This window comes from Rana temporaria, chromosome 11 (genome assembly GCF_905171775.1).
Source record: "Rana temporaria chromosome 11, aRanTem1.1, whole genome shotgun sequence".
Taxonomy (NCBI): Eukaryota; Metazoa; Chordata; class Amphibia; order Anura; family Ranidae; genus Rana; species Rana temporaria.
The window spans coordinates 53,637,668-53,662,653 of NC_053499.1; the positions used below are offsets into that span (position 1 = coordinate 53,637,668).

General features: G+C 40.8%; 1 protein-coding gene across 3 annotated transcripts in view; it reads left to right on the forward strand.

The window, feature by feature from the left end:
- The window catches only part of TSPAN4 (tetraspanin 4), a 1,094,228-nt gene that overhangs the window by 928,086 nt on the left and 141,156 nt on the right, over positions 1 to 24,986 (forward strand). For all 3 annotated transcript variants that reach the window (XM_040328525.1, XM_040328524.1, XM_040328523.1), the window contains one exon: positions 24,230 to 24,421. In XM_040328525.1, coding sequence (XP_040184459.1) covers positions 24,230 to 24,421 — 192 coding nt within the window. The remainder of the gene's footprint in view (positions 1 to 24,229; positions 24,422 to 24,986) is intronic.

The following is a 24,986-nucleotide window of genomic DNA, read 5'->3' on the forward strand; positions in this document are numbered from 1 at the left end:
CAATTAGGGTTCCCCCCGAGGTTTCTAAGGGTTCCTTGGCCAATGAACAATAAATAACCACTAACATCAAAATGATCTGTTTAGCTATCTGTAGGAGGTATTCTTCCCAATGATCACAAATGTAAAGAGCATTCTTCTTGATGACCACCACGCTATTGTACTCTTTTGTAAGGATTCTCTTTCTACTATTCTACTATACTGCATGCATGTGGCTTTTGATATACAACTGTATGTATTCATCGTTGTAAACCTTCCTGTGTATATCTATATTATTCATAACTGTAGTTTGTTCAGCACCACAGGAGATGATGATGCTATATGTATACATCAAAGTGAATAATAATTATAATAACATAAAGTGAAATTAAAACAATATTTAGTTGTGCTTCTTTATCACAGTTATGTTCACTTATCAAGGTCCTAAGCGGAAGCAATGCTCAAGGCTACTTTTAAAATTACAGCTATATTGGCTACCTCTGCTGTGAAGCTGTATTGATGCCACAACAGGATACTGAAAAAGGATCTGACTTCCCTTTTAAACAATAGTCATTTTCATATTTCCCAGTTTACTCTCCACTGGGTCTACAGCAAACTCTTTCATCTCTTGTTTTTATGTAGCCACTGTAACAAATGACGTGTCTTATCCCACCATTGAACCAAATGTAGTTTAATGAAAACACACGCTGTGTAGCTGTAAGAGCTCCCTATTAGATGAACAGTTTCATTGTTAAATTGTTCAGTGAGAGATAATGTGGCAATAAGTAAAACTAAAGCTTTTTATACACTGGTTTGAGCACAGAGCTAGCACTACAAAGTGTCAAGTCTCATCCAGTGGTAATGGAGGATTATCATCAGGATTTTCTTGGTGGTAGGTTGTAACACGCTTTAAAGTTGGGCAAATCTTTATTTTGACTATTAAAGTGGCACTCAAGGTGTTTATTTATTTTACAACCCCATTTCTATGAGTTATGATGCTGTGTACAATCTACATAAAAACACAATGCATCAATTTGCAAATGTCATATTTTATTCACAATAGAAAATAGAAAACATTTTAAATGTTTAAAAGAGAACATGTAATAAAAAAAAGAAACGTAGAATAATTTTGAAATTGATGGCAGCAACACATCCCACAAAAGTTGGGATAGGGACATGATTGCCATGGTGTAGCATCCCCTCTTTTTTTAACAACACTCTGTAAATGACTGGGAACTCAGGAGACCAGTTGCTGGAGTTTTGGGAAAGGAATGTTGCCCTATTTGTCCCTAATATAGGACTGTTATTGAAAGAAGAAGGGCTGCTACACCATGGTAAACATGGCTCTGTCCAAACTTTTTTGAGACATGTTGCTGCCATCAATATCAAAATGACCTTATTTTTTTCTTAAAATCTTAAATTTTCTTAAAATCGTACATTTTCTTAAAATCGTACATTTTCTCTTTTAAAATGTTTTATATTGTAAATAAAATATGGGTTTATGAGATTTGCAAAACGTTGCATTCTGTTTTTATGTTCACATCTCCCAAACTTTTTCCTGAATTGGGGTTGTAAAAACACCCGATACATTTTTTTTTTTTGCAGTCTTCTAGCTAGTCCAGTGAAGTTCCTTCTCTTCCTCCAGCTTTCTCCTCTTCTTCCAGAAACAGCATTGGCGAAGACATCTTTCCAAGACCGAGAGGCACTTATGTTATGACATGAGTGCCTCCCAGTCCTGAGTACGATGAGCCCAGCCTGCTTGATGATGCAAGTATCAATCTAGTCCAGAAAAGGATTGTCTGTGCTGGAGGAGGAACTCGGGAACACCACTGGAGCATAGAGAAGGTAAGCAGAGATTTTAAAATGTTTATTTTAGACACTACTGTAAACATATTTACTTTATGGGGATACAACTGAAGTTTAAAATAGAAGAGAAAACGATATACCGTATATATTCGAGTATATGCCGAGGCACCTAATTTTACCACAAAAAACTGGGAAAACGTATTGACTCGAGTATAAGCCTAGGGTAAGCATGCAGCAGCTACTGGTACAGTAAATTTTTTTAGTGTTCTAAGCAACCAGCATCCAGTATTAGACCTGGTAAGACTTATCCCTTCTTTTTCTCTGCAATATAAGTCAGAGGCATGTGCGGACATGGTACAGGGGTCAGAGGCATGTGCGGACATGGTAGTTGGTAGTCTCCAAACCTTACTCCTATAGAAAATCTAAGAAGGGAGTTGAAACTTCGAGTTGCCAGAGACAGCCAAGAAAACTTAAAAATGTAGAGAAGATCTGTAAAGGAGAGTGGAACAAAATCCCTCCTGTGATGTGTGCAAACCTGGCCACCAACTACAAGAAATGTCTTATCTTTGTGCATGCCAACAAGGGTATCTCCACCAAATACCAAGTCATTTTATAGCATTTGTTTTATGTGTGTTTTTCAGGATTTCTGGTTGATAGTCTATCTCTATCATTTAAAATACACCTATGATGACAATTATAAACCCTTAATTTCTTTGTAAGTGGGCACTTATACAATTTGTAGGGGATCAAATTATTATTTTCCCCACTGTATTACTGGAAGGATAGAACAATCCTCAAAGGAAAACAGGAAGACCATTAGAGAGACCCTTGAGAGAGAGACCTGCCAAATCTACCATACAACTCCCTGTATCAGATGGGCCGCCAGCTGCTGTCAAAGCACCTGACCAAGACTAAATAAAGCAACGTGGCGGATCGCAGACATCCGGTTTTTGAGCAGTATATCTAGAATGCCTCAGCAGCCAATCAGGTTTCCCTGAAGAAGTCACGAGGTGCGTGACGTAACGCCGTAGGGAGAGTGAGGCCAGCGCAGACCGGGAGAAGCGGGAGGGCACAGTAAGACAGTGCATACTCACTGCGTGTTACCCTACGTGCTTGCTACTACTTTATTCATTGTAAGGGTCCTACTTATGTGTGTTTGTATTAAAGTTTTATCTAAAAATACTACACCATAGAAGTCTCCTCTCCTCCTTCCTGGGCACGGGCTGGAGTTTCCCCCCCCCCCTCTCCCCCTTCCTCATTCCAATGATCAGTCATATGAGGAACAATCGTGGATTGCAGTGTATTATCTATCTGGGCATCCTAACACCTATATAGTGGAAGATATACATTGATGTGCCTAAATTTTTTATTTGTAAGGTGAGAGTTCTGGGAGACTGGTGGAGGAGAGTCCCCATGGTTCAATATTACAAATAGGAAATATTTTCATCAGGAATTTGGAAACACTGGAGGACCTACCCTCTCATCGAACATATGGGCCATTTTATTCATCTTCTGTATATACCGTCATTGCATTATTGAACCATCTACTATTGTGTATATTGGTGCAATTTTGTGGCACTATCAGCACTTTTATACAGTTTTTTTGCACTGAGTTGCAGTTTATTTGTATCATTCAGAGTTACTATATTTGCACAGTAGCACTTTATTTATTTATCCCTTAGATCACTTGTATATATTTGATCTTTTTCACGTGTGTATTATATTATAGTTGCCTGTTATTATATGGCACTTCATCACCTCATTGCACGGTGAGAGGATAGTTTGTATTTATTTATTTACTCAAGCGCAAAATTATTTATTTATTTATAGAAGATGGGTGTTGCAACAGGACAACGACCCAAAGCATAGAAGTAAATCAACAACAGAATGGCTTAAACAATAAAAAATACTCCTTCCGGAGTGGCCCCGTCAGAGTCCTGACCTCAACTCGATTGAGATGCTGTGGCATGACCTTAAGAAAGTGATTTACACCAGACATCCCAAAAATATTGCTGAACTGAAGCAGTTTTGTAAAGAGGAATGGTCAAGAATTACTCTGACCGTTGTGCACGTCTGATCTGCAACTACAGGAAACGTTTGGTTGAAGTTATTGCTGCCAAATGAGGTTCAACCAGTTATTAAATCCAAGGGTTCACATACTTTTTCCACATGCACTGTGAATGTTTACATGGTGTGTTCAATAAAAACATGGTAACATTTATTTCTGTGTGTGTTATTAGTTTAAGCAGACTGCAATTGTCTAATGTTGTGACTTAGATGAAGATCAGATCACATTTTATGACCAATTTGTGCAGAAATCCATATAATTCCAAAGGGGTTCACATACTTTTTATTGCAACTGTATGATTGACAATGTATGAGCTAATGTTCAAAGAGTACTCCATAGCAGCCAATCAAATATCTTTTTTTACTCAGCATTTGTTGGTTTATTCTTGAGTGCGTAGAGTAACTTATGCCTTGTACACACGGCTGGACTTTCCGAGAAAAAAAGTCTGACAGGCTTTTTTTCTCGGAAAGTGTGGCAGTGTGTAGCCTCCATCTGACTTTTTTTGTCGGCAGTTCGACGGACCTTAGATAGAGAACTTGTTCTCTTTCTTTCTGTCAGACTTCTCACGGACTCATGGCGGACTTTTTCACGGTCAAAAGTCTGACCGTGTGTACAAGGCATTAGAGTTTAGCACATTACATTTGTTTTAGTTAATAAAGGTTATTGTGAGTGGTGCCATAATATAAATTGTGTCAGTTGGCTTCTATGTTGGGGTGCAAAACATTAAAAAAATCACAGTGGTGTGCAAATTGATAGAAAAAACTTCACTTGAAGAAGGCAGCTTAAATCTATTAAAACATAACTAACTTCTCACAGGAGTGCCTTTCTTGTTTGACATTTAATAATTAAAAGGATAGCTAAGAAATCAAACTTCAAGGTAACTTTTTGATTAAATTACAATATATTGGACCTCTTGGGTGAAAACCTAACTGTCTGCATTGCCCCTAATAACCACACAGCTTCTCTATTTATTGGTAATCTACAGGCAGATATAAAAACACAACTCAATGCATAAATATATTTTTTATTACCTGCATCTAATGCCAGAATCTAAATTGGCTTTAAGTGTTTGTTTAAAGTGAAACAAAATCAATCCAAACACCAGCACATAGCAAACATAAAAATATAAGTGAACCAATAACTCAATGACAAAATACCTAACTAATCAACCTAACAAACAGAAAAAAGTGTTAGGTTTAAACTGGTTACATGGATCTGCTGGCTGCTGGGAGACACCCGCTGGTGGAAAACAATGCTATAACATTCCACTCTGCCGAGCACAGTGCCACCAGTGGGTGATCCAGGTCATGACAGTTTCCCCCCCTAAAGAGCGGCCTCCTGGTGCTCCACCATGCCCCAACCCCACCGGGGTCTCAAAGCTGATTAGGTATCCTGTTAACAGAGTCCAGTTGGGTAACAGGTATGAAATTATCAAAGTATGGCTGGGCAAAGACCCAGAAGTCAGCAAAGTCTTGCTGGGCAGCTCCCTGGGAATCATCTGAGTACAGGTGGGCAACGGCACGGGAATCAGCAAAGTCCAGCTGGGCAGTGGTCAGAGAATCAGCAAAGTTTAGCTGGGTAGCGGCCAAGGAATCAGCAAAGTCAAGCTTGGCAATGGCCAGAGAATCGGTAAAGTTTGGCTGGGCACCGGCCAGCGTATCGGCACCAAATGACTTGACAATGAATCATCACAGGCCAACTTGCCAGCTGGCAGTGGACCATCAAAGGCTGGCTTGGCAGGGCTATGCCTGCAGTTCCATTACCCATAGCCCTCAATGGATTAAATGCAAGGGAAGTGTGGTTAATGAAAGAGGAATGCTGGTATACAGGAGGCAAGGAACACTTACTATCAACTGTGGTTGCTATGGGTAACCAAGGAATAGATTATTGATGTTTACAGGCATTTGAATTGATGTGAATCAACTGAAACTTGGAATAGTATCTCAGACCAAGCTTGGAGCAGAGGCTGAACAAAGTTTAAGTTCCCTTATTTGACTAGGGAAAGCACATCTTACAGGAGCCTTACTAAAGTCTCAAGCTGAGACATATTAAAGAAAGGGAAAAAAGACTAATTGCAATCAACAATACAGGTTTAACGTGATGAAAATACAATTGTGATTAATTATATTCAAAAGTAAAAAGTCCATATATTGTATAAAAAAGTGAGTATTCTTGACGAAAAACACCACCAACAAAATGGACACCTCCACCACATAGACTGTGCGCCTACCAGAAGGCAAGCTTATATAAGCCTGCAGTTATATCCAAACGGAGCATTTATCCAGAAGTGGTGGAACAACAGCTCTCAAGGTAGAATTGAATTTGAGGCATAAACCATAAGGCAGGCAACCAGAAGACCTTGATCGTCAGGCAATCAGAATTGTGCATAAAGCGTTTACCCAAAATGAGAAAAGCTAACCATAGTGTAAATCGTATAAAAGGTTTATTATAAGGCATAAAAAGTTACACTTCCGAAAATGGAAATAGCTTAAAAGCATCAATTAGTTTGCCAGCCAGCTTGCAATCACCCGTCCACTAGGGAAACACTGCAATGATGTCAGCACGGCAACCTCCCGACGTACGTTTTGTCACAATCTAACGTCGTCTTGGGGAAGGAAGGGGTGAAATCATCATAGAAATGAGATGCAACAGTCAAAGCTAGTTTACAAAAAACCTGAACCAAAGGCTGAATTTCACTACAAGAATATCTGCCCTGATCAACTAAGATATGTGTTATCTGATTATACTTTAGCAGTTTGTTACTAGTGCAATCTTGCAAAATCATGTGTCAAAGATCTTTATTCTCCAATGCCAATTCCACAAGAGCAATAGCCTCCCCTTGAAACATCTTCACATAAAGGACAGCAAATATTCAGAGCAAATATCTCCCAGTTCCCAAGTGCAGCTGATCTGGCCATTAATGGGCTCCAGTATTATGTCAGAAGTCAGCAGCAAGAATGGCCAGATCTGCGTGGCTACATTCTGGAAACTGGGACCAGACTGTGTATGCTTTAGGTAAGATTTATGTACCTTGAAACAAAATCCATCCAAACACCAGCACACAGCAGACATACAAATATAAATGAGCCAATAACCCAAAGACAGAATAATCTAACTAATTACCAGTAACTTAACAAACAGAAAGCCTAACTACAATTAACAAAAATATATACAATATATACAAAAAATTAGGAACACAAAAAAGCAGGAGAAAACTGGAGCAGATGGGAAAGGGGAACCAAAACTGGAATCAGGAACAAGGGAGAGCAGATAAAAGGGAGCAGAGTACAGGCCAGGAGCAAGTTCAGGATCAATGGCAAACATAATCTGGCAGCAGAAAAACACTGGAGTGAGAGGCAGGACCTAAATACCCTTCCAGCAGCCAGCATCAGATGGAAACTGATTACTGGGATCTGCTGGCTGCTGAGAGACATCCACTGGTGGACACCAAAATTACAACTGCAGGTGATTCAGGTCCTGAGAAACAATTACTCCAGGAGAGGGAAGGCCATCACTTTTCAGGTTCTGCTGCAATGAACATATGCACAGACAGTGAACTGACTGAAGGAGAAGGGAGACTGAGCAGAGTTAGAATGTTGCTTCTTAATTGTTTATTATCCAACAAGCTGGGGGTGTGTTTTTGACCAAGTTGTGCTGCAGGGGTAGAGGCCGAGGAATCTGGCTTTGTTTTCTGGGTTTGCAGCAATACCTAGCTTAGAGGGCTAATGGTAGAGAATTGCAAATTATTCAAAGGTTAACCACTTGCCAACCACACTATAGTCGAATGATGGCTACAGCATGGCCGGCTAGTCCTGGGAGGCCATCATATGATGGCCTCCTGTGATCGTGCCCCCCACGCGCCAGCTGCAGGGTGTGGACAGCTCTCTCTGAGATCACAGTGTCCAGTGGACACGGCTGATCACAGATTGAGGTAAAGAGCCAATCAGCAGCTCTTTACGACGTGATCAGCTGTGTCCAATCACAGCTAAGCATTGATGTAAATAGATTCTGGTTATTGATACTCCTTTCCTCATGCTGACAGCATGAAAAGAGAACCGATAACCGGTTTCTCTAAAAAGGACATATACACCGATAATCAGGACAATGATTATCAGTGTCAAGATTATCAGTGCAGTGCCAACAGTGCACACCAGTGATACCAATAAGTGCCCATCAGTGCTGCCAATCAGTGCCTATCAGTGTCGCCAATTAGTGCTGCCTACCAATGACCATCAGTGCTGCCTACCAGTGACTATCAGTATCACCTATCAGTGCAGCCTCATCGATGCCCACTAGTGCCGTATTTTATAACATAGGAAAACATTTTTTTTATTTTTTTTTTTCAAAATGTTCAGTCTTTTTTTAGTTTTATTTAGTAAAAAATAAAAAAAAACATTGGTGATTAAATACCACAAAAAGAAAGCCCTATTTGTGTGAAACAAAATGATAAAAATTTTGTTTGGGTACAGTATTGCATGACCGCGCCATTATCATTCAAATTGCGACAGCGCTGAAAGCTGAAAATTGGCCTGGGCAGGAAGGGGTAAAAGTGCCCAGTAGGCAGGTGGTTAAACAGTTAACATATATGTGTTTTAGCTGTATTGAAATGGAAAAGACACATGGTGGAAAGGAAGAGGTGCTGCTCACCCCAAAAAAATATATAATTTGCTGTGTATTTACCTTTGTGCCTGTGTTTCTAGTAGTGGTAACAGGTACTTTTTATTTTAGACATTTTCTATCAATTTGAAAATGACCTAAAGATATTGTTATAATGTGCAATAGTGATGGAGTGTGTGTAGATCTCCAGTGTACTGCATGAATCTCCTGTCTCTGTCTTAGCTTATTTTGCACTTCAGTTGCAGCTTCCTATCGCTGCCTTTGGTTATCGTGTTCAATCTTTTATTCTGGTTTGAGCAGCCTCCTTTCTTACTAAGGGCTCAATACTTTCATTTATACCAGTCATAACTAATACCTAGCCTGCAGAGCTTGCAATCTAACAGCCCTTGATGTAACAATGCATAAATATACATGTGTTGTCAGCAGTGCAACAAATTCCCTCTCCTCTTATTGCTGCTTTTGGTGGTGCCTTTATATTCTTTCTATACAGCAGACTGTGGAAAAAGAGTTCCTCATAAAAATAAATATTATCCTCATAGCATTCCAAGCACCACAGGCAGCAGAAAGTTTAATCATGCTAAGGGACGACATCTACTGTGAGGCCGCAAGGACTAAGGAGGAGGTAAGGAGAGAGTGTGAGGCAGTGAGGTGGGGAAGAGAGATGCGGGGGGAGTCAGTGAAAAAGAATTGAAGAATAACGCAGCTAAAATACATGGAGGAGTATACAGTAAACTGATATGACGGAGCTGGAGGGAGGAAAATGGGAAGACAAGGTGTATGAAACAGATTGGAGTCGGTTTTCTGAGCTGTCTCTTTGGATTTTATTAGGAGCATACAGTAGATACATATACAGATGTTTATTAATATACATTTGGAATTTGATAATTAACCAGTTGCTGACGGCCGTACGACTTTGTACGGCCTCAGCGCGGCTCTAAATTCCTAACAGGCCGTGTTTTTACGGCCTCCCCTTTGCTCATTCCCCGCGCGCGCTCACGAGCGCGCAGCGGGGAACTACTGTCATCGCCGCGTCCCCTGGATACAGCCGCACGCAGATCGCGGTAAATAGCCAATCACAGCGGCTATTTACAGCGCGATCTGGACAGCCAATGACGGATGATCTCATATGTAAACATATGAGATCATCTCTCATTGCCGGCGCTCTCTCCACACACAGACGCCGCGTGTGTGGAGAGAGTGAGTGAGTTACTACAGTACAGTACAGTGAAAAAGTAAAAAAAAGTGCCCATCAGCGCCCAATCAGTGCCCACCTGTACCCACCTGGTACCACCAGTGCCCACCTGGTACCACCAGTGCCCACCTAGTACCACCAGTGCCCACCTAGTACCACCAGTGCCCACCTGGTGCCCACCTGTGCCCACCTGTGCCACAGTACAGCCCGTGCCACAGTACAGCCCGTGCCACAGTACCGCCCGTGCCACAGTACCGCCCGTGCCACAGTACCGCCTGTGCCCGCCTGTGCCACCAGTACCGCCTGTGCCACCAGTACCGCCTGTGCCACCAGTACCGCCTGTGCCATCAGTACCGCCTGTGCCATCAGTACCGCCTGTGCCATCAGTACCGCCCGTGCCACCGTGCCACCGTACCACCTGTGCCACAGTACCACCTGTGCTTGCCTGTGCCATCAGTACCGCCCGTGCCATCAGTACCGCCCGTGCCATCAGTAACGTCCGTACCGCCCGTGCCATCAGTACCGCCCGTGTCATCAGTACCGCCCGTGCCACAGTACCACCTGTGCCCGCCTGTGCCATCAGTACCACCTGTGCCATCAGTACTGCCTGTGCCATCAGTACCGCCTGTGCCATCAGTACCGCCTGTGCCATCAGTACCGCCTGTGCCCACCTGTGATCAGGGCCCATCTGCAACACCTCAGTGCCCATCTGTGCCGCCTCATCCGTGCACATCTGTGCCGCCTCATCCGTGCACATCTGTGCAATCAGTACACATCTGTGCCGCCTCATCCGTGCACATCTGTGCAATCAGTACACATCTGTGCAGCCTCATCAGTCCCCATCTCTGCCACCTCAGTCCCCATCTCTGCCACCTCAGTCCCCATCTCTGCCACCTCAGTCCCCATCTCTGCCCATCTGTGCCACCTCAGTGTACATCTGTGCCACACACACACCGCCAGCAATGTCAAAACGTCGCTATTCCTTACAGGAGGCATTTCAGATTATTTCTGCACCTGATGAGAGCAATGTGGAGCTCCCTGTTTCTGATTCCCAATCGGATTCGGACGTAGACTATGAGCCAATCTACACCAGTGGAACAGCGACAGGCTCAGAGGGGGAAGATGGTCAGCCCGCCAAAAGAAGGCGCTCTGGTGAGGAGGCAGTGGCATCCACCAGCACCGACATGCCATCCACCAGCACCGACATGCCATCCACCGATACTGAAGTGCCATCCACCAGTACCGTCGTGCCATCCACCTCTACCGAATTGCCATCCACCAGCACCGCAGTACCCCAGCAACAAAGGTCAAGGACCCATGCCAGCCTTCCCTATGCCCTTCAGTACCCCCTGTGGCTTCCTCCAAATTCCGGAGAAGCCAACATTCCCCCCTTCACTGCCCAGCCAGGAGTCCAGGTAAACACGGACAATTTTTCCCCAATTCAATTTTTCGATTTATTTTTCCCTGAGGAACTGCTTTCTAGCATTGTGGCCCAGTGCAACTTGTATGCCCAACAATTTATCATCAAGAACCCCACATCGTCCTATGCCCGTCCCTTCCAGTGGAGAGACCTTACAGTGGATGAGTTCAGGATTTTTTTAGGCCTCACTTTTTGCATGGGACTCAACCCAAAAAATGAAAAACATTCCTTTTGGTCAAAACGCCCCATTTACCACATGCCAATTTTCTCCACAACAATGCCCAGATCCCGATATTTTCTAATCATGAGGTTCCTCCACTTCAATGATAATACACAGTGCCTTCCCCGAAATGACCCCAATTTTGACAGGCTTTTCAAAATTCGCCCCTTATTAGATTATTTTTCGCAATTATTCCCCCAAATATATACCCCGGAACAAAACGTATGTGTCGACGAGTCCCTAGTAAAATTTTGTGGCCGACTTAAAATCAAACAATTTATACCCAGCAAAAGGGCCCGCTATGGGGTGAAGGTCTACAAACTTTGCGAACGAGCCACAGGGTACCTTTATTCCTTTTTGGTGTACCAAGGGAAGGACACCCAGCTGAATCCCCCCGATTGCCCAGACTACTTGGGATCAAGTGGGAAAGTTGTCTGGCAACTCATCAACCCCCTCCTTGATAAAGGATACCACCTGTACGTGGACAACTTCTATACGTCTCTTCCTCTGTTCCACAACCTGCACCGAAAGAAGACGCCAGCATGTGGCACCGCCAGAAAGAACCGGAAAGGCTTTCCGCAAAGCCTTGTAAATACAAAGCTGAAGAAAGGGGAATCGGCGAGTCTGCGGAACAAGGAGGTTCTGGCAGTGAAGTTGAGGGACAGAAGAGACGTATATATGTTGTCCTCCATCCACAACGATTCTTTTGTTGAAACCCGCAGAAGGCGTGGCACCACCATCCAAAAACCCACCTGCATTCAGGACTACAATTTGTTCATGGGGGGAGTCGACTTAAACGACCAAATGTTGGAACCATACCTTGCCACAAGACGCACGTACCATTGGTACAAAAAGGTAGCAATTTATTTTTTTCATTTGGCCGTCTACAACTCCCATGTTGTTTACCGCAAATCAACCCAAAACCCCCTACCCTTCCTTGGCTACCTGGAGGAAATTACCACTTCCCTGATATTCCCGAACGACCTGCCCCAACACATCCGATCAGATGTCCTAAGTCGGCTCTCCGAACGGCACTTCCCGGATAAGGTCCCTCCCACAGCATCAGGCCGACGAGCTCAAAAAAAATGTAGAGTGTGTACCAGTGCAGGAATCAGACGGGACACAGTTTACTATTGTGCAGAGTGTCCTTCACAACCAGGCCTCTGTATAATTGACTGTTTCAAACGTTACCATACTAAACTAAAGTATTAGTTTAGTATGGTAAACGTAATCCTCCGTTCCTGCCTTCTCACCCCTTATGCCACTGCCTGCTTTTGTAACTGACCCCGGCTTGTTATTGGACCACCCTTCTGCCTAATGATTTTGCAATACCGCTGCCTGATTTGGAATTGACCCTGGACTGTTTTTCGACCATTCTTCTGCCTAACGATTCTGTACTGCCTCTGCCTGATCTGGAACTGACCTCGGACTGTTTGACCATGCCTTTTGCCTGCCTCTTGGACTGATCTTGTACCCTGCTACTGGACTAGTGGGATTCAACACAGGGGTCTCACATATGTGAGGGGCGCCAGAAAAGTTTTTCTGGATGAAGAAAACTTTTTTGTTTTCTCATGCTAGATTAGGGTCTGGTTGCCCGGAGGCTTCAAAGAGATTTGGGTGGGAGAAGCCTCTACCCCTGTCCCCATTCTGTCCTGAACGAGGCCCTCCTTCTGCCTGTAGGACCTATGCCATCATGCCTCTGCCTGTTGCATGAACTGACCACCTGCAGTATCCCTGCCTGGACGTTGCTGACCAAGTCCCTGCCTGCTGCCTGGACCAGTGCTATCCTGCTGTGTAGAACTGCGCTACTATTACCAAGGTAATCTTTTGTTTACGCTTTGCTCAGCATAATGTATTTTGGGGTGTAATTCTTGGTATGTGCATGCTATGTGTCTCTGGAACACCTGACGGTGTTCCTTGCATGTTGGATCTCTATATGTGGTCAGGCTGTGTAGAAGTCTCACACATGGGGTATCGTTTTACTCAGGAGGAGTAGCAGAATGTATTTTGGGGTGTCATTTTTGCTATGTACATGCTATGTGTTGGAAATATCTTATCAATGGACAACTTTGTGTAAAAAAAATGCGTTTTCATTTTTTTTCCACATATTCCAAAAACTTCTGGAAAAAAATGAACTGTTCAAAAGACTCATTATGCCTCATAGATTATACGTTGGGGTGTTAGCTTTCCAAAATGGGGTCATTTTGTGGGTAATTCCATTGTCCTGGTGTTGCAGGGCCTTCAAACGTGTAATAGGTTGTCAACTAGTTAGATGTGCAATTTATGCTCCTAAAACCCCTGATGGCGCTCCCTGCATGTTGGGCATCTGTATGTGGCCAGGCAGTGAAAAAGTCTCACACATGGGGTATCGTTTTACTCAGGAGGAATAGCAGAATGTATTTTGGGGTGTCATTTTTGCTATGTACATGCTATGTGTTGGAAATATCTTATCAATGGACAACTTTGTGTAAAAAAAATGCGTTTTCATTTTTTTTCCACATATTCCAAAAACTTCTGGAAAAAAATGAACCGTTCAAAAGACTCATTATGCCTCATAGATTATACGTTGGGGTGTTAGCTTTCCAAAATGGGGTCATTTTGTGGGTAATTCCATTGTCCTGGTGTTCCAGGGCCTTCAAACGTGTAATAGGTTGTCAACTAGTTAGATGTGCAATTTATGCTCCTAAAACCCCTGATGGCGCTCCCTGCATGTTGGGCATCTGTATGTGGCCAGGCAGTGAAAAAGTCTCACACATGGGGTATCGTTTTACTCAGGAGGAGTAGCAGAATGTATTTTGGGGTGTCATTTTTGCTATGTACATGCTATGTGTTGGAAATATCTTATCAATGGACAACTTTGTGTAAAAAAAATGCGTTTTCATTTTTTTTCCACATATTCCAAAAACTTCTGGAAAAAAATGAACCGTTCAAAAGACTCATTATGCCTCATAGATTATACGTTGGGGTGTTAGCTTTCCAAAATGGGGTCATTTTGTGGGTAATTCCATTGTCCTGGTGTTCCAGGGCCTTCAAACGTGTAATAGGTTGTCAACTAGTTAGATGTGCAATTTATGCTCCTAAAACCCCTGATGGCGCTCCCTGCAGGTTGGGCATCGGTATGTGGCCAGGCAGTGGAAAAGTCTCACACATGGGGTATCGTTTTACTCAGGAAGAGTAGCAGAATGTATTTTGGGGTGTCATTTGTGGTATGCACATGCCATGTGAGAGAAATAAGCAATTACAATGACACTTTTGAGAAATTTTTTAAATAAAAAATAAAAATCTTAATTTTGCAAAGTGTTTTGGGAAAAAATGACAACTTCAAATAACTCACCATGCCTCTTACTAAATACCTTGGGATGTCTACTTTCCAAAAAGGGGTTATTTGGGGGGAATTTGTACTTTCCTGGCTTGTTAGGGTCTCAAGAAATGAGATAGGCCTTCAAAACATCAGGTGTGATCAGATGTGATAATTTATTATGATTTGCGCTATAGCTTGTAGACTCTAAAACTTTCACACAGACCAAATAATTTCCCAAAAAATTGGGTTATTTTTATCAAAGACATGTAGCAGTATAAATTGTGGCCAAAATTTATGAAGAAAATTTAATATTTTGCAAAATTTTATCACAGAAACTAAGAAAAAAACATTTTTTTTCTAAATTTTCGGTCTTTTTTCATTAATAGCGCAAAAAATAAAAAACCCAGAGGTGATCAAATACCACCAAAAGAAAGCTCTATTTGTGGGAAAAAAAGGACAAAAAAATCATTTGGGTACAGTGTTGCATGACTGAGTAATTGTCATTCAAAGTGTGAGAGCCCTGAAAGCTGAAAATTGGTCTGGTCAGGAGAGTGTTTAAGTGCCCAGTATGGAAGTGGTTAAGGAGGTGTATATTATTATATTATTGCTTAACTTGAAAGACTGGAAGTTATAGTGAGAATGTCTCCTTTATTTTGGCTTATGATATTTATGAGATATTATTATGTGTTGTTCATCAATCATATAATATATTTTGAAGGCCAGCAAACAAATTTATATAATAATTCCACAAAAAACTGTAGTATAGCAAACGCCTATTATTTGAGCCATTAATGACATGAGGTAAGGCAAGATGGACAAGGAGCAGTGTCTCATAGCAACCACACAAAAATAATGTTTTTTAAATTGACTGCCAAAAATAAGTAAATGCAAGTAATGTGCAGGGAAGTGTTAAAACCCCTGCCATGCTGTTTTTCTTTTAATGCCACCTGTGTAGTATTGCAAATAAATTGTCTTTGCTTCCTGTCCCAAATATTAGGGGAATGATTTCCCTTTACTTTGTGTTCGAGGGCTGCCTCTAAAATTTTGGATTTCCCTTCATTTTTTTTTGTGACAATGGTAACTAGTACTTTTAGGGTGGATACATTTCTCCAAAAAAGACAATGATAAAAGTCTCAAAAATGTATAAATAATACTTACTCAAAAAAGTGGAGGAAACTTGACACCAAGCTTTATTTTATATATGGCTTATGCCGAGTACACACCCGACAAGAAAATTGTGGATTTTTCTGACGGAATGTTGGCTCAAACTTGTGTTGCATACACATGGTCAGACAAATCTTGTCGGAAATTCCGACTGTCTAGAACGTGGTGACGTACAAGACGTACAACGAGCCGAGATCAATGAAGTTCAATAGGCAGTTCGGCTCTTCTTCTTGATTCTGAGCATGCATGTTTTTCTGCGCGTCGCAATTGCATACAAACGAGCAGATTTTCCTATAGGAACTTTTTCCGTCGGAAAAATAGAGAACCTGCTCTCAATCTTTTGTTGACAGGAAGTCCGACAGCAGAAGTCAGATGGAGCATACACACAGTCAGAATTTCTGACCAAAAGCTCACATCAGACTTTTCTTGTTGGGAAATTTCCAATCGTGTGTATGCAGCATAACTCTACTCCCCACAAAAAATATTATTACATACCTTGTGTGTGTGTGTATATATATATATATATATATATCAAATAGTAATCCTGAATTACTGCAATACATTACAATTAAGAATGATTTTGTATATGTATATATATATATAGAAAATAAAATCCAAAATAGTTAATATGCAAATACAGTGATACCTATTATAAATAAGGTGCCAAATGTGATATTAAACAGCGCTCAAAAAAATAAGTGAAAATGTAAATCAACAAATATAATATTGGTACAGTGACATAGTGAAAAATAAATAAATAATCCACCCTCTAAGTGAGTCAATATATAAGTGTCCAAAAATCCGTGCAAATATCGCATCAAAAAATACCAGGTTGGCAAATAAAGTCCATGAACTGTCTAAGTGAACAAAAAAATATATATAAATAGTTCATAAATGGAGAACAAAGGAAAAGAAAAAATCCTTCCCGATCTTCAATAAGTGCTTTCACCACACCACAGTGACTGCGTGCTTCCACCACCCATCAGAAATGCAAACTCACCGCAACAAATGGCCTGACACTTTCGTGTTTAGGCACACAGGCTTGTTAACTGACCCCCTCAGTTTAGTTGATAGAACTCCTTCTTTTCATATAGAGTGGAGCATTCAGTTAAACAGATGGAGATCCGAAGCAAAAAGAAAACTCCAAGATAACAGCCATATGCAAATAAGAAAAAGAGAGCACAATAGTGTGATACTGTAACACAACTTTTAATAACACACTACAAATCTCCCAAAGAATGCACTCACAAAGGTAACTCTTGTTACAAGCAGTGTATAAATCCAAAAACTGACACGGTGTAAAACAAAAAATAAAGATATCCTCCAGGTGAACTAGTGGTCACAGCGGACCAACAAATAGCCCAAGTGTTACTCACAGCCCTTGTGCAGGTGTACTGGAGCTGCTGCTTAGGTAATTGAGCTGGTGGCAGATTAGACCATTCCACGTTCAAGCTTAGAAAGTTAAGGTGTGCGGTTGTGACTTCAGTAATCACTCCCCTATATAGAAAATACACAAAGTTGAAATATTTGTGCCAAATAATATTAAAATACACAAAGACCAACACCAAAAAACATGCCCGCTTATACACTCAAATCCAAACAATGGGTTAAACCCCAGCAGCAGATTTGAAAGGTTAGACCCTCCACAGAACCTTAATAGTTAATTTAGTATTGTATATTAAAAAAACAGTATAGTCCTCCAATATAGAGCAATAACAAGGAATGCAAAATGTATGCCTGGCATCTTGTATCTAACCCACCATGCAGTGGAAGGTCAGGGCATTTCCCACTAGATACAATGGTTCAGAGCAAAATCCATCACTCTTCCACATATCCAATGCTTTATATACATACACATAAGCCACCACAAATGAGGACTGCACGTCCCTCAAGGGAGACATGTTGCGCCATAATGGTGGATAATTGCTTTAGTTATTGACTGCATATAACCCAAGCCATATCAAAGTAGGAGCAGTCAACATATCTCCCACATGTCTGTAGGACTACAAGGAAACATATCAGCTTTACGGCTGATCTGTCACACCAGGAGCCTGCTTGTAGGAAAGTGATGTTTGTCACTTGAGATATAGAAAGCATTGTGACCCTTTTCAGTTTTTCCTTTCCTTTGCTTTTCTTTTCAGTTCTGCTGATGGGTTTGCCAATAATTATCTTGTAGTGGCTAGACAAGGTACTCAAATAAAATTGTAAACTATAGTGATGTTCTGGTGCTGCTTCTCTTACCAGCTGCCCTAGACTAATGTTCATCAACTGTTTTAAAGCATGTGTCCAATTTAAAACCAGCATTGTTTTTATATATGCGTTTAAGTGCTATGCTGATTTAGTGAATTGATTTTACAAATTAAAATTCCCCCAGAACCTGTAAGAAATATATATCACTTATATAAGTTATGAACCTGATTCTTTGGCAATAACCCATAAACATTTTTTTAGTAAATAGAGTGCTGTTCTAAGTAAGGGCTCTTTCACACGGGGCAGATCAGTGATGATCCACCCCGTGAACCTCCGCTTGCTCAGCGGGGATCGCCCTGTCTTTTCTCCGCTCTCCTCTATGGGGGGGATCAGATGAACACGGACCGTCTGTCCGTGTTCACCCAATCCGATACGCAGACAGATGGAAAAATAGGGTTTCCTCCATCTGCAGAATTGGAGGATTGCGGAACCGGGTATGATCTGGTGTCAGCGGATGTTCAGCCGCTGACACCCGCAATCTCATAGGGACCAATGTATGTTCCTTTTTTATCCACACACGGATGGATGAAAAAGCGGACATATGGTCCGCCCGTGGGAAAGAGCCCTAACTGTTTATGTGGCTGCTTGGCTCAAAGAGGAACAAACAAATAAGAAAATTAGCTCCAGTATATGCTGCTCTGCTCATCTTTGCATTCCACAGTATGTCTGAATAAAATGCACTTAAAACTAAAATCAAAGTTATGTTTACATTACCCATCAAGAGTTTTCCATTCTAAATGCAGGCACAAACTCTGTGTACGTCTGGTTGTCTTGTTTCATAGGATCAATTTGATTACTTACATATAAGCAACCCCATTACCTTCAAATTCAGACACACAGACATATGATTTTAGAACCTAAAGAAACATTTAATTTTTACCTAAATATCTAGTAGTAGTTGGTCACATTTGTAGCTTCTCCAAGCCACTTCATTTGGGATGAGTGTCAGGAAGATACTCCAGTATTTAAATCCACACAGGTAGGACAGACATCAAAATCACCATGAAATCAACATATATGTTGATTGTCGAAGAACATGATGTGAGATTTGAAAGTTGTGGCACCACCCTGTCCGAGTTACATAATCCAATCCTTGGCAGAAGTCTGCATTGCTATTAATTCCTTTATTTGCATCTCTAAATGTGTGAATTGTGTCATATTGCAAGGATATAAATGTTTAAAGTGCATGATATGTGGAAGACAGATGGGAGTTGATTTACTAAAACTGGAGAGTGCAAAATATGGTGCAGCTCTGAATTGTAGCCAATCGGCTTCTAACTTCAGTTTGTTCATTTAAGCTTTGACAATAAAACCTGGAAGCTGATTGGGTTCTATGCAGAGCTGCACCAGATTTTGCACTCTCCAGTTTAAGTAAATCAACCCCATGGAGTAAAAATCCCTCTTCTCTGTATAGTGATGGTTGTTCCAGTTAAATGTAGATGGCCTCTTGCAAACTAATTGTCCTCCATTCACGATGTGCACCTCACCGTACTCCAAATAATTTCCTTATTTCTTAAGTTGTACGGCTACAATCACGTCAAGTTGTAGAAAACTTGCTGATAGAATTTTCCTTTAAATGTTAAGCCATTGCTTGTTGAGTGGTTGTTTTTGTCTCCCCAATGTATAGGTCTTTGCATTTCTCACTACACAACACTATGAAAACAACTTTTAAAACTCCAATTCTGCTCTAGGACAATCATTCCTGTGTGTTCTACCTGTGTGGATTTAAATGCTGGGATATCTTTCTAACACTTAGTAGAACAAATGTATTTCAATGTGACGTAATAGTGCTAGCTAAACCATGACCTAAATAAATGAGAACCATCACAGACATTTTAACCTACAACGTATAAATAGTTCTTTAAGGGCTTGTTCATACTTGCCCAAATTTCTAACCCTCAACAAACGCTCCTATAGCATTTGTATGGCATTAGTATGGGCGTCAGAAAAACGTTAATGAGCTTTAGTATGGGCATTAGACAAGCCATTTGCAAGCATTAATGAAAAGTTAAAAATGCTCCCCAAATGCCCTATGGGCAGTTTTGATGCATTTGACGAGCATTAAAACTGCTCTACAAATGCCTATTCCATTACAGTAAATTAACAAAGCTTAACGCCCACAACTGCCTGCCAGGGCATTTGTGAGGCGTTGCCATAGACTTGACTGGCATGCATAAAAAGGCTTCAAATGCCTTCTGACTCAACAAGAGGCTTCAATTTTGAAGCGACCCAATGCTGATGCTTAGTGTGAACAGCACTATGTGCTCTCTATTGTATCTTGGGCATAGGCATTGGAGGGAGGGGCTCTTAATGCCAATGTAAACTCAGCCTAAATCTTGTTTTTTTTTTATGATCTGGGCAATATAAAAAAACTAAGCAATGCATGTGACTAAAGGTTTCTTTCTAGTCTAAACTGAGCAAAAGGTAATTTAAATGATGCTTTTGTGAATGTGAAAGCATGTGTGTTCAGCACCAAGGACAGCAGTTCATGCTGTGCATTCCCTGCATGTGCTTACATTAGGATTGGTTGTTTCTATTCTTGCTGTTTTTTCAGTACATAACCTGTGCTGTTATTAAATTGAGTATGTTTTCATTTAATCTACCAAATAAAATCTACTGTTCATTAATCTTCATTGGTTGAACCTAAAATGCTTCTTACATACCACAGAGAAGGAAATGTACAGAAGCATTTATTAGATGTTTCTCTGACAAGGATCTGTTTTTGATGCATTGCAGCAAATTGTGTTTAGGTTGTCACAACAACATATGTGCTTGTTTTTATTTGATGTATATGGCTCAGGTTGTTTTGTATTTGACCTCACTGACATTGTGACATTAAAGCACATATTGACGTGGTGCAAACATTATATCAGCCTTTAGATCTGTTCCTGTAAAACTACCTGACATTTTAGACTTCCTGATAAGCTTAGTGTATTTTTCGCCTTTGTTACAGTAAGTGCACAAACTACCTAAAGGGGTTTTCTGCTTGTACTTCTGTGTCCAAGTCAGTCTTGAACCATTTGATAGTTACATTACATAAGTTCAACACATGTTCATGTTTTTACACCATGCACGGGCCTCTTTATAATGTATACAGTTGTAAAGATGGATACTAAAAGAACTTTAAAGATATAGCTCATGGTTAGTGTCAATACATATTTGTGAATTGACTTAAAACTTACCATCCATTAACAAATATCTAAAGAAAAATAATATTTGTCTATGCATATACCACTTGGGTTTTGGGACTGTAGTAGGAAATGCAGGCTGTAAGCAACACATAGGTGTGCTCAGGGGGTGTGCCTGGGCACACCCTAATCACCCTGTGTGGCACAAATTCCCCCTACTGATATTTCACCAAAGCCTCCCAACAGCAAAAAAATTACTGAAGTTCCGCTTTAAATGGTATATTTAACAGGCAAAGGGAGCAAAAAAGAGAAATGTATTGTTGGCAGTTATATACACTTTAATGTAAAGAAATAAAAAAATAGGAGCAAATTGAAATGATCTGACATTATATTTTATGTGTTTTTCCTTTTTAACTGTAGTATTATTCTTTGTAAATGCATATAGGTGCTAAGTTCACTAAATATTTCTTGATTCCATACACTATAGTGGTATGTTAAATGACAGGCTTCTCATCCTCTCCCCATCCATCACCTTACTATTTGTCCAGCGATATGATGGGTAGCCTGAGAGATGGGGGATGTAGATGGGTAAAATACCAAATTCTAGAAGTTGGTATTTGCATAATAGAGAGCACCACAGGTTTTCCAGCTCCCAGGGTTATCTGAAAGACAACTTCAGGTTTGTGGAGATTTCAAGTATTTCATTTATAATACCTGTTTAGCATGCACAGTGTCATGACCGCTTTACTGTAAATACTTAGTACAAGAGGGTCATTCTGTGTACCAGTGTTTACACGGCGTCTAGCTATTTTCTCCTGAAGTGTTGGTACAAAATAGCGGTAGGGTGTTTTTCTCTGCTTTTATTCTTTATCTTTCATTTCTTACCATCATATCTCGGATTTAAAAATAATCCCTTTCAAGAAAATCCTGCTGGGAGAGAAATCCTGGCATTAGATGTAAACTGTAAAGTATTTGTCTCTTGTGAAAACAAAAAGAATTAACAACTATTTTACAGGCTGCAATTAGCTGCCTTTCCTGCCCAGAGTAATGTTTGTATGATTATGTCATTTGAAATGGGCAAAGACACACAAAACAAATGTTATTTTCATTTGTGCATAGAGGCATATGAAGTGATTGCAGCCATTGTGTTTTACAAAATGCGTTCTCAACAAAATAACATAAAGCTATACTGTTAATGGAATCCAGGCAGACATGTTGTGGAGAAACTTATCAGCCAATGTTAAATCTCTCTAAATTTGCATGTGATGTTAAACGATTAAAGATTGTTTTAAACTTTATGCTTCTTCTTTTTTTTTTTTGTTATATATATAAATCTTTTTATTTTTCTTCCTCAACAGACAAACAAACAAAACATCATACACATTGAACCTAAAATATATTAATACAAAATCAAAATCCAATCACCCTGCATAGCAAAGCAGGAACAAAGATTGTCTCTGGACAGCTGCACACTGAACAAATTATAGCCTTTATTGAGAAAAGGACAGCACTACAAGTCACAGCAACGTAAAATAAAACCCAACTCCTGACGCATTTCGCACTAACACTAGTGCTTAGTCATAGCTCACTAGTGTTAGTGTGAAACGCGTCAGCAGTTGGGTTTTATTTTATTTTAAGTTGCTGTGACTTGTAGTGCTGTCCTTTTTTCAATAAAGGCTACAATTTGTTCAGAGTGCGGCTGTCCAGAGACAATCTTTGTTCCTGCTTTGCTAAGTGCATTGCCTGCACCTGAGTTGTCTGCAACAGTGGATGTTCGTCTGGGTTCCCACCTGGAGCGGCTATTTCCTTTTCACCCTGCATAGCAGCTATTGATTCAAAATAAACATTCTAAATAACAGAGCAATACAGCAACAACTTGAAGGGATATAATAATAATACAAATATATATATATATAATATAATACAATAATATATTTTTTTTATATGGGCCTAAATCAAGGCCTTCCCATTTGTCCACTCCAATGTCAAACCTCACCCAAAAAAAATACCTGACATTTCAGATCAGGCTGGTGGTTGCTGAAATGGAAGTGTGACACAACAGGGATGATTGGCATAAATCATATTGGACAATTGTTTGATGTTCCTGGAGTCAGGAACTTTCTGCTTGAGAAAGGAGTGATTCTGCCAGTAGCATGTGGTTAGAACTGCTTGAAATTTTTTTTTTTTTTTTTAATTGGCTCCATAATGTACAATGCAGCCAACAGCATTGCGTTTTTTTGAGCTATAGAAGTAAATGAAGGCATACAAGGAAATACCTTAACCAAAACATACCCCATCTGTGTTTCTCAACTCCAGTCCTCAAGGCACCCCAACAGGTCATGATTTCAGGATTTCCCTCAGATGAAATGGCTATGGTAATTACTAGGGCAGTGAAACTGATCAAATCACCTGTGCAAAATAATGGGAAGCCTGAAAACATGATCTGTTGGGGCACCTTGAGAAGCCCCTATGGGGTGTGTTTTGGTTGTGGTATTTCCTTGTAAGCCTTTATTTACTTCTATAGCTCAACAGCCCAATGCTGTTGGCTGCATTGTACATTATGAAGCCAATTAAAAAAAAATAAAAAAAAATAAGGATTTCCCTCAGATGAAATGGCTATGGTAATTACTAGGGCAGTGAAACTGATCAAATCACCTGTGCAAAATAATGGGAAGCCTGAAAACATGACCTGTTGGGGCACCTTAAGGATTGGAGTTGAGAAACACTGATAGACCGACCTTCATCAGTATTCACCTGGACTGCATTTTATCAAATACTCTCCTTTGAATTAGACAATTCTAAACCAATCCAGACTAGCTGCAGTCACTAAGGGTATCGTCTGTGTGTTGTTGTTCTCTCTACTACAGCAAATACATTTACACATACCTTGGGACTAAAGAGAGTAAAAATGTTTTGCAACAAGAGTCTTGGTTAAGAATTCTTTGTCTTTTTTTTTTTTATACAATAAAAAAAATGTTCTGTCTAGCTGGCTTATAAATAAAATGTGTGGATATTGTGCCAAAACTGTAAGTTTTCTAAGGACACGGAATTGTTCATGACTTTGCTCCTTTTTTTTTGCCTTGGCAGCTGGGAGGATGTGGGATCCTTGGAGTGGGTATCTGGCTGGCCGTCACACAGGGGAATTTTGCCACGCTCTCCTCTTCTTTTCCTTCGCTATCTGCTGCCAACCTGTTGATAGCTACGGGAACCATCGTGATGATCGTGGGATTTCTGGGCTGCATTGGTGCTATTAAGGAGAACAAATACCTTCTTCTGAGTGTAAGTACAAATCATTGTGGGAGTTTAGTATCTTCTGGGCAATGTTCAGTCTTATAGGAACTCTACATTCATGGAGAAAAAAATGGAGCAGGTGATTATAGCCATCAGTTAGGTTGCACTTGAAACTACCCTGGGAACGTAGATCTGATGTATACATATATCAGTAAGTAATTACCGTATTTTCCGGCGTATAAGACGACTTTCTGGATGCAAAAAAAATGCATCCAAAGTCGGGGGTCGTCTTATACGCCGGGTATACGCTAAGTACTCACTTTTTTCCCCAGCGCTGACAGACCCCCATGCTGCGATCGCGAGCGTGTATTGATTTCAAAGCCGCGCCTTCACTGCAGAGTGTTCTGTGATAGGAGGAACAAAAATCTTCCCAGCAGCGCCTCTGTTCTTTGTTCCTCCTATCACAGATGCCTTCTCATCCTCGGACGAGATGAGAAGACGTCCGTGATAGGCGGAAAACATAACAGAGGCGCTGCTGGGAAGATTTTTGTTCCTCCTATCACAGAACACTCTGCAGTGAAGGCGCGGCTTTGAAATCAATACACGCTCGCGA